The following is a 14,711-nucleotide window of genomic DNA, read 5'->3' as shown; positions in this document are numbered from 1 at the left end:
AATATTACGGGAGATCGTGTAGACCGGTGATAACACATTGTTTGAACCATCCTAACTAATATTATAAATGCGAAAGTAACTGTGCTTGTCGGCCTATATGTCTGTCTGTCTGTTACTATTTCACGCCAAAACTACTGAAAGGATTGAATGAAATTTGGTATACACGTGGTCTAGACCCTGAGAAAGAATTCCCACGGGAAAACTTTTAAAGGCAAAGCGAAGCTCGCGGGAACATCTATAACTATATATTTATTACATACATTGATAGACATAGATTGAGATATGATAGTAATGGCTATATTTTATTGGTAAATCCGGAGTAACCCCACAGCTTGGAAGTTTCAGATAACTCAATTGCGACATTATCTTCCCATCACGACATCGCTAAATCTAAATTATTCAAACTATCCGCTATGATGTTGAAACGCTGCGGAGCTGCGTTGACGGATATTAAAAATTATCGAATTAATCAAATACTGTACAAGAAATCTTGTTGTGATCAATAAAGAGAAAAATTAAATTTATCGTATAAAAGTTTCGAAAACCCTGTTAAACGTAACATAAAAATAATCATAATGGATTCAAAATCATCGTTTTTAAGTACTTAGATGTACTGCCTATAAACCTATCTTAAGATACTTAGTATTCTATTTTTTTATGAAAAAGTCTATCACGATTAGGTATAACGATAAGAGCGGTGGTAGCTCAGTCGGGTAAACGCCCGCTTCTCACGCCAGAGATGCGGGTTGAATCCCGGCGCTGTCTGAGTTCTTTGAATTTAAGTACAATGTAAACCATCGCTCTTACGGTTAAGGAAAACAGCGTGAGGAAACCTGCATATCTAGATTTAGCACATCTAAATATGTGAACCCACCAACTCGTAGTGGACCAGCGTGGTGGGTAATGGTCCAAGCTTAGGAAGGCACCCCATTAGGAAGGTTCCATTCGTGAGAGCCAGGTGCAGGTACTTACACCCCCACAGAGAATAGAATAGAATAGAATAGAATAGGTATAACGATATTTTAATAAAACCACAAAAGAATTCTACCCGAAGAATTCCAACTAAAATCCGTTTCGTAAATCGGATAATATCTGTTATTCGAAATTAGGTACAAGTATTCACGACTGTACCCCTCCTGTCGCAACAAAGCGTGATGCTTCGCCAGACCATAGACTATTCTGCTAAGCCAATTATAATTTAGTAAACTGGTGAATAAATTGCCTGTTATACCTGCAGTCCTACAGGGTGATATAAAAAGGGTAAGCAGAATGGGGGTGACTCTTGAGTCGTACAACAAAAGTTGTTCAATTTGACCACCTGAGTCACCCCCTTATACTAAACACACTCAGAACATCCTGCATTGATACTAAATGCCTTATTTCATACGTGGTAGGTACATAAAGTAATTTTGCTATTCTGAAGCACAAATTATGTATTTAGCACTGTTTTACCGTAAAATTTTAATAAATTATGAACTTATTTGTTCCTACGAACTCAACTCAACTTCACAATAAAACAACCCTAACTTCTTTCGTTCCTTTGCAAAAAATTGTGCGCGTTAACTACGGTTCCTATAAACACTTAATATTTTTTAAACATTTTAATATTTTTGATAGCAATATCTACTGAATCTAGCAGAATTGAGGCTACCCAAGTATTCTGGGTAAGGACTAGGTATTCGTTGTTGCAACATCATAAGCGGTTTTTGCCGGTTACCGCTATTTCACTTCCCTCGTTATGCAACGTTCGCTATATTAATAACTGTTTTGAATATCTAAGTTTATTTGGGTGCATTTATATTAAACTAGCTTTTCCCGCGCGCTTCGCTTCGCCTTAAAAAGTTTTCCCGTGGGAATCCCGGGATAAAAAGTAGCCTATGTTCTTTCCCAGGGTCTTGACCGTATGTATACCAAATTTCATTCAAATCCGTTCAGTAGTTTTGGCGTGAAAGAGTAACAGACAGACAGACAGACAGACAGACAGACACAGTTACTTTCGCATTTATAATATTAGTTAGGAAGTTAGGATAGGGTGTCTAGGTTCATGTTAAAAGAGAGAATAGAATATGATAGAATAGGGAGTCAGGGACCTATAACATGCGTCTCTCGTAGAGGCTATCGAAGTGATATTGATTGCGACAGTTTTTAAATATTTCAGCCCACTCATATGTGTAGAACTGTAGACATTGAAGATCAGCCGACTGTGACGTATATAAATATTATACCTACTGTATATAATATACTGTATATTAATTATTATGATAATATGTACGTACATACACATATGAATCAATATTAGGTATATTCCTACATTGGTTAGCGTAGAAGGTGTAATACAGTAATACAATTTGCAGTACTTATTTTCACTGTAAATATTTGTTTGTTTGTAATCCGGGGATTTAGTCAGAGGGAGAGGTGACTTCTTTCAATGACTGTACATAAATAAATAAAAATGCGTTGTATTATTTTGTGGTTGGGATTGATATAATATTGATATTCTTACTTAGTTACATACACTTGCTAATGACGAGGAAAATTATATTTTTTTCTTAGAAATTTTGTGTGTTGGTGTTTGTACAGTCAAATAATTATTATAAATAGGATACAAAAGCCAATTTTTACGTTTCCCTGGTGGTTGAATCATGAAAAATCTTGAAAGGTTGTTAATCAATTACTAATAGGAGTATACATCTGTAAAGTTATGAAAAAAACATGGAACATTTCTTCCCCATACCATCCATGTTGTATACAAAATAAAGGAAACTCAGTTTATTTCCTCCTGGTGGGTGGAGGACGTGACCATCATGTCCTTGAGCGTGTGGGCGAGTTGTATGATGCTGTCGGCCGGAGTGCCCGGGGCAGGAGCGCGGACCTGGGGATCCTGGGGTGCCCGCGCTGCCTCCGTGGCCGCCGCATCTGTAGCCGTCGCCGCCATGGCGGGAAATGGTGACGGCTGGACATTACTTCGCTCCATCCATTCGTTCACAATGACTTGTTCATCGTGTTGTTGTAGTATTATACTCTTCCTTGAGTGACGCGATACGTTGTCATGTTGTTCGACTTCCATGTCGATAGCCAAGTCGTATGCCAGTTTTTTGTCGATCAGCTCCATCTGGATCTTCGCTTTGGCCTCTGCCGCTGCCAGCTCGAGGTGCTTGCGCCGCACGAGTGACGATGACGAGGAAGATAATGAAACCGAGCGTGGGGCACGCGACGCCTCAGTTTTTACCACTGATTTATATTCGGTAGGCACTTTAGAACACGACGGTTGCACGGCACTTTGCTGTTTCGCGACGTTTGAATGTTCCGCGAGCACATGGCTAGATGCCATTTTTAAACGAGCACTCAACTTCTCGCGATCTTTTTGCTTAACGAGTCCATCGTTCGGTGGAGTTGTAAACATAGTCCCGGTTCAGTGATTTGGTTCGAAGGATCAGCACTTTTTGTAGGTGATGGACGAGAAAAGCAATAAAAACACAATATTTTTGGGAGTGCAAACGGAGCGCGCGCGACATCAACTTGAACAGGCGGAAGTGCTTGCCGCTCGCGGGGTTCTCAAGATGGCCGCTTTGCAAAAGCGCGGCTAATTTAAATTTGGAACAAAATACGATCTCGAGTGCGCTCGTATTTATTTAAGATATTAAATCAAAACAATTACATAGGTACACGTAGGTACCTAAATAGGGCATTTTCAATGCAAGTAAGTAGATAAAAATTATAGGTACAAATAGTTTAGAACAATAGTTATTTGTTATGTAGTGCGTCGCCTACAGGTACTTCTGTGAAACTAAGGTTCTTGTGCTCTCTACGATACTTCATATTCGATTCAAATCTCGCCTCTTCTTCTTGGAAAATATATATACCTAGGTAGTTTTTCTGCATATAGAAATCGGGGTTTCTTTAAAACTCTGAAAGGAACGTGCCTCGACTTTCTTAGAAAATACATTTTCCAGTGAAATATGCTTTTAGAATGTTATCGGAACTTTTTACGATAGCAATTTTATGTAGCTACGTTTTCATAGAATTTGCATTAGCTCCTGAAAGTTTTTTGAACTATTGAAACTGTATGGCATGTAACTTTAGGACACAGGTGTATGCGCTCAAAATTACATTAATACTAAATTAATACCTATAATGATTTTCGCTTTTGGTATGTACATGATAAATAGATAAAGTATTTAACCGTGCTGCTATACAGGGTGTTGCAAAAAGGGTATACCAAGCTGAAAGAGGGTGACTCAGAGGGTCAATCCATAATGAGAACTTGTTCATTCTGAAGAAGTTGTTTAAAATGACCTTCTAAGTCACCCCCAATCAGCTTTGAATACCCTTTTTTCAACACCCTGTATAATTAACTGTACGTTAGTAGCAGTCCAAAAACTCACCCTTCAGCAGCAGCACATAGTTCTTCTTGTCATCCCCTCCCTTGGGGTACTCCCAGTCGATGTCGAGTCCGTCGAAGTTCCTGTCCCGGAGGTAGGGGATGGAGGAGTAGATGAAGGTCTGCCGAGCGTAGCGAGTAGCCGACATCTCCTTGAACTTCTGCGTGCCAAACGACCAGCCACCTGGCGGGGGAAACGAGAGTTAAAGTTTGGTCAGAGTACATGAAAAAGTTGTTTGGTCAGAGTATATGAAATTCAATTGTTTTTCAAAAATATGCGGTATTTTTTGCGATCATTGTTTCATATGGATTGTTGATAGATGAGAGATGAGTGATGGTGATGGATAACTGATCTTCCCTTGTTTTATTAAAATATCATACGATGTTTTAATTGAATTATCTCCATCATATTAATCTGAAGTATCTGTGGATGCATTACAATAATGAAGTAATACTTGTAGGTACATCATTAAAAAGTCTGATGCAGTACACGTAGTTGGACTCATTAAACAAATTATAATGTAAAACTGGAAGTAAGTAATGAATATTTTATTATAATTTGTCTTGCAATAAAAATGATACACGGTATAGGTAATTAATTGAAAAATGTAATCGAATAAATAACAAAACTGTCACTAACTACAACACATCATCATCAGCCAATAATCATCCACTGCTGGACGTAGGCCTCTCCCAAGGAGCGCCACAACACTCGGTCCTCGGCTTTCCTCATCCAACCACTACCCGCCACCCGCCTAAGGTCGTCAGTCCAGCGGGCAGGAGGGCGTCCCACGCTGCGTTTGCCTGTTCGTGGTCTCTACAACACAATACGCCTAAAATAGAGATATCACGAATCAAACAAATCAATAACCCGTACACAAAAACCGTTTCACAAACCAAATGAATCGTTCGCTAAACTCAGTTGCATTTCACAACACGCACACGCTACGAGCGGGGCGGGTGTAATGCGGAGAAAAAACCGTTATTGTGTCGAAACGTTATTTAACAGGTAAGAAACGTTGCGAAATATTCTCCACTGTTATGCAAAGGGTGGTTTTTGCTCGGAAAATACGTGAAAATGACGGCAGGTGGCGTGGGAATGCGAGCAAAGTGAGGCGACGTAGTCGATAAAAGATGGATGAAAGATGTCGATAATTATACCGCTAGAAGGTAAAAGAAGCAGCAAGTATTCGAGTTTTTGATTGTGACATCGATTTTATAATAAGTGACATGAACGATATTATGTACTACTGTTATCTACTAAGTGCAGAGTAATTGGTATAGCTGTTACGTAGTTTTGATCAGTATTTTTATGACCAAACGTTACGAACAAAGCTGTAAAGACCTACTTAGGTACTTTGTGTAAAACAGATTCAGACGGATACTTTATAGACGTTTCATCAACATTAGATCATTCCGAGTTTATAAGTTACAGTTTTTGACATAATGGAAATGGAATCGACTATTTTCAGTTCATCCATAACTATGCTCAATTCATATTTTTATCGAAACATGTTGACCCCATCACTACGCTTTTGAAGGGACTACACACGATCTTTGTTCCCATTGCGGTCTGCATCCAAGATATTTACCTATTTATTTTCTTCCTGAAAAGGCCACTTTACTACATTTTATGAATATTCTGTTACCTAGAAATTCTGCGAAACTGAGGCAGCGTTTATAATATTATTATGTTTGGCAGAAAAGAAAAGGAAGATTACGCTGGGTAGGTAATTTTTGCCATTCGTCGCGTTGTGTGTGTCTCATTTAAATTGCCTTAAACTTTTGTATAATACTATTGGAACACCAATACTAAGTAAATTACCCATATACAAGCTATGCATTACGATTTGCTCCCAAACTATTACATAATTCACTCACCGATAGCCAAAAGCGTCTTCAACTTGGGGTTCCCTTTCTTCAGCGCGTTGATCCGATCATATAGCCCCGTCTTCCCATCCTTGGTCTCATCGTTGGACTCGAAGGAGCTCAGCTTTCCCTTCTTCAGCCATCCGAAGGCAAAGATCATGTGGGTGCAGAGGTCAGGAGAGATGTCTTCGGGGACAAACTTGCCGATTTTCGTCCTGTACTGCGACCAGTTGGTGTAGTAGCATACCACCTGGGGGATAGATGTGGAAATGTGTATTATAATAGATGTGTAAATAATATAAAAATAGATGTGTATAATAAGAATAGTCATAATTTGTAGTAGTAATTCCCTTGCGGGGTAGGGCAAAAGTGTCCACCAAATCGCACTGCCAGCATGGTGGACTAGGCCAAAAAACGTTTCCTTCATTGGAGTGCCTTAGCAGTGGGGACGTGATGTGAAGGGTGGGGACGATGATGAGGTAGGAATGTGTGCATTGCTGCACCCATTTTTTTCGGTAAAATCTTCGGGAATATTAATATTTTTACTGTGTGGCATTCAGTACAAGTTACCTACCCGATTTGAGTATTTATAGTTAGTAGTGTTCTAACGACGTTAGTGTACCTTTAGCATTCATTCACAATTTATATTGATTTCCTTGATTTCGTATTTATCTATAGGTAAGTAAGTACAAAAGTAAAAAAGTGACGTCTGAGGTGCGTCTGAGACTCTTGAATCTAAACTCGATTTGCCATTTGCTCAGAATAAAAGTGCAAACTGCATTCTTTGCATCAATTTTAAACTCTACGACCGTTTAAGTACGGTTCGTATAAGCGTGTACTTGGCAAGTAGACTGAAGGCTATCCACTTTCGATTTTAAAACGTATGTTTATGTCCGGGTTTGAGACAGTGTGAGCTGAACAAGGCGACAGCGAGTTCACTGCCTTTTCCTCACTCAAACAGATTCTTGGGGAAACGAACTGTTATACAGGATGGAATATTGTGAGTGGTCGAGATGTTTATCTTTACAGCTCTAGCCAAAACATTATATTATACATCTAAACATTACAATATTACAACTTTAACAGTATGTATTGTATGCTGTATGTCTGCGGACTGTTTCTCATATTCACGTTTCACTGATTGCAATTATCAAGCAATAAATTATTAATTTAAAGTACTGTTAAATTTTTAAATGACGTTTAATAATAAGGTTGTTTTCCTTATTATGAAGCATTCTTATTGCTTCAGAATCTTTTTTGCGTGTATCAAACATTACATGAGTGTGTAATTAAAAAAAAACTAAAGTTTTCATAATCTTCGGTAAGAAAGAATAGTTATTGTAAAAAATAACACCCTGTAAATGTGCATATGGAGATGAAATATTTAAATAATTTTAAACTTCGCATACGCGGGTAAGTGCCTTGAGCCGTGTGAAAGTACGAGCTGAAATATGGACGGAGTTTTAGATTTAAAGACGACGTTTTGAATCCTATATAACACGCAGTAGTGACTTTACTTGGAATAAGTGGAATGCGAAAATCGTTCTTGGTATAATATTAAGTTCAGATTGCTAAAAAATATAGGTACGTTTATAAATATACATTCTTTAAACTTTTAAACACACCAAACATAGTCGATACATCTTCGTTCGACTGAAACTTCATAGGTGAAAGGGTGAATTATTCACATTCAACATAAAATATTTGATTTTTCTAATTATTGTTATATTTATATCAAAGTTCAGCAAAACTCTAGTACTACACTGTAAGGGCACTATCTACGTGCATGCATGTATCATTTTACAAAATACTCGTAATGTACCTATTAAAAACCAAAGATAAATCCTTCTCACCTTATACCCATCTTTGTCTTTATGATCTTCAGTGTTAACGGAGTTGTCTATAGCAGCCGAAGACTTCCGACTGGCCACACTCGGCCGACCACGTATCTTTGGTCTGTTCACACTAGCTGATATGATCTGGTCGGAAGACCTGGATACGCTGGACGTGACTGACGTGGAAACTTTGTTGGTGGGCTTCCTTAGTCTCCGCCGCACCGCTGGAAGACGATAGTGGAATTAATTAAAGTTGCAAATTTGAATGGGGATTTGTGAACTATTGTTTTTAAGGCGCTTACTGAGCAGAGGCAATGTCGTAGAAAAACACTTAGTATTTTATGGTGATAATAAAAGGTTATCTAGTCTGTTTGACTACGGCTGTCGAATATCTCATGTACCTAAGTATGAAAATAAACGGTGCAAGAACAATTCAGTCAACCATTGCATACGACGCTGCATTCTGAAAATAAGTTGTCCGTAGACATTCTCAAATGAGTTTACTGGATAAAAGAGTGACTAACGTACACTGTTGAAAGTCGTCTTGCACGTTAAGAAAAGCCGCGGTGATTGCAGGCATAGGGCATTCATAAAAAAATTAAGATAATGAATGAAATCTATTGAAATGGCTATATTTTTTCAGATGACTTACCTCCAGATGAGTCGGATATGGGGGTGAGCACGGCCAACACCAGCAGTATGGCGGCGCTCCACCGGAGCAGACTTGGTGGCCACTGTAACAAACAAAACAATATACATTAGTATCGCAATTAAAATTAAATTACAAGAAAATTACACATATTATGTTTAAAGCCCCCGAATGGGTAGTCAGAGGTGGTGATGTAGTTTATTTTTGCTACCAAATACTTATTATGTTTCTTGAAAAGTACGGCATTTGGTAGCTAATTTATATTTTTTTTGCACCCTAAGGAACCAAACGTATGGATTAACACTCTGTTTTACAGTAAATAAAGAAAGGTTATGCGAGATAAAAGGTATGCAGATGCAAACACTTTCTAAAACTATGCTTTCAACTCACTTTCAACAAGAAATTTGGCATCGGAGTACTTTGGTTCCCAGAAAAACGATTAGCTTTAGTATTCTTTATTAAAATAGCAATATAAGTTCTTATTCTCACTGTTAGCGTAATTTAATTCTTGTAACTGCTAATTGCGTAGTTTTACGAAATGTGTAAATTAGACTTACCATAACTGTTTTTCTTTTTGTAATAATTTACTACCATATGCGAAAACTATTAAATGGCTCTTAGATGCATCATATAAATGTAAACTAGTTTAAGATAGCTGTAAGTTTTCCGAATACGATAAAATAAAATAAAATAAATAAATAAACTCTTAACTTATTTCTGCAGTGATACAAAAAGAGAACTAAAACATGTACTTACTTAATCCCTATGTACCTAGCTAAATATGGCAAATGCCCCATTTAATATAACAAGCGCTGCGATTTGCGGATTACAGTCGGTTCACTGAATATCATGAATAAATGAATGCGATAGAACTAACACGTGTCACGGGAACTGATGTGTTCACTAGTCGAGATAAGGGCGTTTAATATCGTTACAATAACACGGCAAAAACTAGTCAGTTTGGCAGAGTATTTATATTTCTTGTAATTGAATAAGTATACGGGAAATTGACGGGAAATAAATGATTTAAAAACAAACAAACAAAATGTCGGAATGCGAGTATTTACACCGTTCGAGCAGTGAAAACTAAACGCCACTGTAATAGTGCATCTAGTGCCCACTGAACAAGTGCGTTATCGACGCCGATCATCATCATCATCATCATCATCAACAGCCAATAATCATCCGCTGCTGAACATAGGCCTCTTCCAAGGAGCGCCACAATACTCGGTCCTCGGCCTTCCTCATCCAACCAATACCGGCTACCCGCCTAAGGTCGTCAGCGATATCGACGCCGATAACCTTTGTGTATTGCGCATTTCACCAACTAAAGACCTGTTTTATGGCGAATCGCGATATAGTGACGATTATCTACGTCGTTAACGGACCCGTGCACTCGTGCAGCGGGGCCAGCTAGGTGCTTCTGTAAGCTAAAATCGTCAATGACTGTCAAAATATATGAAAAAGTTAGCGAGGTTGGCCTATATCCGATTTTCTTGATTATAATTATTATAGGTATAGTGTAAGTTTTCCAATGGTACCTAATGACCACTGCAATCCCACTGATTGTTTTAGTAACTAATTTCTACAACAATAACGCCTTTATTCGTTAACTTCAAATATTTACCTACATACATAATTTCAGAAGTCCTAAGCAAACATTAGCTTTACAAGTTTAATGAATAAACAGAAAATAGGCCTAAAAACACTACAAAGACTAAGTAAGCTCTGTGAAAATGCCTAAATCAACAGCCTGACTAATTTAAATTGCTTTTAGATTAGACACAAACAAACCTACACGTTTTTGGCCCTTTAATTTTAGACTATAATTTATCAGGTACCTAAGTATCACAATACACAAATATTTTTATTTTGTAGATACTCGTAGCCAATAATCATCACGTGAACTTTTGAATAAGCACTAGATCTTAAGTTATGAAGTTGATGATGATAATAATAATAATATGTGGGGACATCTCACACACGGCCATCCGACCCCAAGCTAGGCAGAACCTGTGTTATGGGTGTCGGACAGCTGATATATCTACACAAATACATAGATAGATAGATACTAAATATAAATATCAACACCCAAGACCCGAGTACAAATATCTGTCTTTAAACAAATATCTGCCCCAGCCGGGAATCGAACCCGGGACCATCGGCTCAGTAGTCAGGTCACTAACCACTACGCCATTCGGTCGTCATAATAATAATAGTAAATAATCATAATAATTACTGTACTGTGATAATGAATAATACTGAATGACACTATGGATAAAACATAAGTTAAAGGAAATCGCAATAAATCGTCTCTTGGACATGTTAAACATTTCCTGGCACACGGCATTTCTACTGCCCTGATGTAAAATTGTGTAAGTATATTTTAACCGTATCTACCTACCACTGTAGAAGTAATTGAATATACTACTGATAATTTAAATTGTTTTTGCTTGACTACATGGACGGCAAAGTTTTTAAGAGAAAAAGCAGTACCTATGTAGTTAACGTAGTATTGGGTACTAACATCAATTCATCAGTATAATCATTAGGACCCAATAGTAGCAAGGCAATTTCAATTAAATTAAGTACGTAAGAATTTAATTTAATTTTGAAGATGAAACATTTGACATTTGCAATTATCTAGAACGGTCATTATAATTTAATTTGATTTCACATTAAGTGTTTGTTATATTGAATTCAATCTCTATCATAAATTTACTTCACTAATATGTATACCTAATTACTTTACTTTGTGCAATGCAATCACGGATCCCACATGTCTCCCCTTTACTACCAGATACCCCCAATTTTTAAGAACATTAATTAATTTAATAATTGAACACAATGTTTACATTTTCTGTTGGTTATACACCTACTTATGCTTTGTTAAATGTAAGTACTTCAATATTACAGACATTCCGTTTAGGAGTAATTTGGTGCTATGTCACTGGAATCTTTTAATTTCCCGATGGCGTTGCTGCGTTTTGAATCGTGGCAGTCGTGAATTTCGCGGTTTCCCATTTCCGTTTCAGGGCCATTTTCATAATGGCCGTCCGTGCACTCGAATTACAGAACTTACTTCGAATAACGGGATTTACCGGCGATCCCGGATACACTACCGGGACATTACTCTACTGGTGCATTTACTCGAACGCTCAGATATCTACGATCACGTATTATTATTCTCTATTATACATTATATTATTATGTACATAGGAAAGATTTGATTGTTGGAAGAAGCCCGAAAACTATTAAGCCAATTTTGAATTCTTCTTCTTTGTCATAAGGCCCGTTAGTGTCAGTGTTATTTTTGATCCCGAAATTCCTACTAAAGTCCCTGTGAAAAATATTAGAATAAAATTATAAATAGTAAATTGAGAGTTTCTTGCAGTAAAACCTACCTGTAGCTTAAAATTTAATTTATTGTGGGATCGGTTTTGTTTCGATCATTGAGAATGTCTTAGGATTCTTTAATTCTATTGTTATAATAAAGATATATCTTAATACATAATATCAACGCAAAACTGGTATATAAAGCAATAAGCTAATACAGAAGCAAAGTAAAGTTCTGAAGATTTGATATCCGCTCTTTTTCAGGTAACGATAAAATCCTTTTACTACTCGTATGATTTAAACGTGTTAAGCTAGATAAATCCGCTTTAGTTTGGAGTCCCATTTATCACACCGGCACTTGCACAATGCTGGAAGTATTATTTATAGTAGAAAATAATATTCCTTATTATACGAGTAAACGTACCTGGATCTGACTTATAAGGGGAAATTGTTTTGTCCATGCGTACCTATTATTTTCTTAAACAAAATAATATCACCCACTTGAAACTTTTGTGGATATAGTGAAGCGGCAAAAAATATACGCCAAAGCCACTGAACGGATTTGAATGGTATACATATGGTCTAGATCTTGAGAAAGAACATAGGCTTCTTTTTATCCCGGAATTCCTGCGGGATAAAAAGAATTTTTGTATGGCGAAGCGAAGCTCGCGGGAACAGCTAGTTTTTAAATACATGCCAGGATTTGAACACTCAGCCGCTGTATAAAATTTAATGTTGTATATTATGGAAGTAAACCTTTGAAGCTTATAAACACATGAATATTCTATAAGTATAATACTGTGCACGATGCAGGCTTATAATAGCTTAGCTAATAATCTTCATCTTCAGCATATTACACTCTTCAAGTAGTACCGTGTGTGCTCGGTACATACAGCAAGCCATTATTATTATTATTATTTATTATTTGATACTTTATTGCACAAATATGAAATATAAGTGTACAAAAGGTGGACTTAATGCTAAAAGCATTTTCTACCAGATAATATTAAACCCATTATCCAGGTGATAGCATAACAGGATGACGTAAAAGTGGTATAGAAAGCCGAAATGGGATGTGATTTAAAGGGTCGTTATGAACAATTTTGTTCTATGACTTTTGAAATACGCTAAAAATATTATATAGTTTCTACTCTTAAGTATATATAGTAGACACAGTATACGGACATAAAGTCTGTGGAGTGATAACCATTTATTGAAATATATATAGTAGATACCACCTTTGCAATATATTTTATTAATCGATAAATACATATCTAGTGTTCAACAAGTGATGGATACGGGCTTCTTAATTTTCCTAAAACCAATAAACACAAAAACTAGGAAACTGATTTAAAACATATTCCACAATTTCACTTCCATGCAACATTCAACATTACCCATCACCACACCACGGTAAACCCTTTCAAGGCGATGCTGAAGGGCTAGCACGGGGCGCAATTAAGACGTGACAAAAGTTTTGCATCGGGCTCACTCACATCGCACAGCCAGAAGAGCGAGCGCGATGGAGAACTTTTGTCACGTCTTAAATGCGCCCTGTGCTAGCCCTTATTACATTTAATAAAATCGAGAATAATTCCGCGTAGGTATATTCTGAGAGTCGGCTATAAATTGTGGAATTGCCGTTTTTGATATCTCTCCACAGTGTAAATATTTATCCTTTTACAAAACAGCCGGGGTAATTAATAACTCGCGTCACGTGTCCCCAATCTGATAGGTACAGGGGCTGTGTCGCAGCTAAACCCAAAACATATAGCAATCTACAGTGTTAATACACTCACGAGTAATAAAAAATGTTCCCGTGACAATAGCACCAAATAAATCCTAAACGGAAACGGGTAGCTTAATGACGCCGTTTGCAATATTGAAGAAAATATAATTCCATTTATATATATATACTAAGATGCATAAATTCTATCTAAACATGCCGTAATATTTACGTGTATCTACTTCTATTATTATTATAAAATATACCATATAATATATACCATACCATATAATATATAATATTAAATAAAGAATTCATAATAATGTGTCTGATCTACAATCTAATCTATAGCAAATTAAAATACCTACTGTTGGTAAAATTTAATGTTCCCTTTTTTTACATTCTCCCTGCAACATTTCCAGTGTACACAGATTCTGGCTTAATGGATTGTCGTTGTTCCATGTATGAGTTGGTCGTAGGTAATAGGTTAAATTGGAAACGACCAGTTTTCACCACAAAAGAGTAATGGGGTAAGTTGGACAATTTGAACATGCTTGTTACATTTAAAATGATTTATGTTACACATAGTTAGTACCTATAAACAAAATAATACACCTATTCTTTTATTTTACATAAGTACACCTACAGGACCTAAAATTATAGACAGACAACAATATATCGAACCGATTACATCTTGAAACATGAACAATCGGTTTAACGTTATCTATGACATAAAAAAACCTTTTCAGGGCTTTATGCTGGTAGCAAAGACATATAACACCTCTTTTTTTGCGTCAAGGGTCAAGAAATATTATGTTTGTAAGGGACAACACCCAAATTATTCCCCTATTTATGTACCAACTTATTTTTGACCTAAGAATGTACCTATTTAGCCTAAGAGTAGCGTGTACAGTA

General features: G+C 36.8%; 1 protein-coding gene across 1 annotated transcript in view; it reads right to left on the bottom strand.

Moving 5' to 3' along the window:
• The window catches only part of LOC105385326 (probable chitinase 3), a 65,919-nt gene that overhangs the window by 28,041 nt on the left and 23,167 nt on the right, over positions 1-14,711 (bottom strand). Inside the window, exons 2-5 of the mRNA XM_048626728.1 lie at positions 8,738-8,819; positions 8,104-8,309; positions 6,263-6,500; positions 4,386-4,565 (exon numbers count right to left, since the gene is read on the bottom strand). Coding sequence (XP_048482685.1) covers positions 4,386-4,565; positions 6,263-6,500; positions 8,104-8,309; positions 8,738-8,819 — 706 coding nt within the window. The remainder of the gene's footprint in view (positions 1-4,385; positions 4,566-6,262; positions 6,501-8,103; positions 8,310-8,737; positions 8,820-14,711) is intronic.

This window comes from Plutella xylostella, chromosome 17, assembly GCF_932276165.1.
Source record: "Plutella xylostella chromosome 17, ilPluXylo3.1, whole genome shotgun sequence".
In the NCBI taxonomy this organism is placed as follows: Eukaryota; Metazoa; Arthropoda; class Insecta; order Lepidoptera; family Plutellidae; genus Plutella; species Plutella xylostella.
Note: the sequence above shows the minus strand (reverse complement) of the source record. Positions and strands in the feature narration are given on the sequence as shown.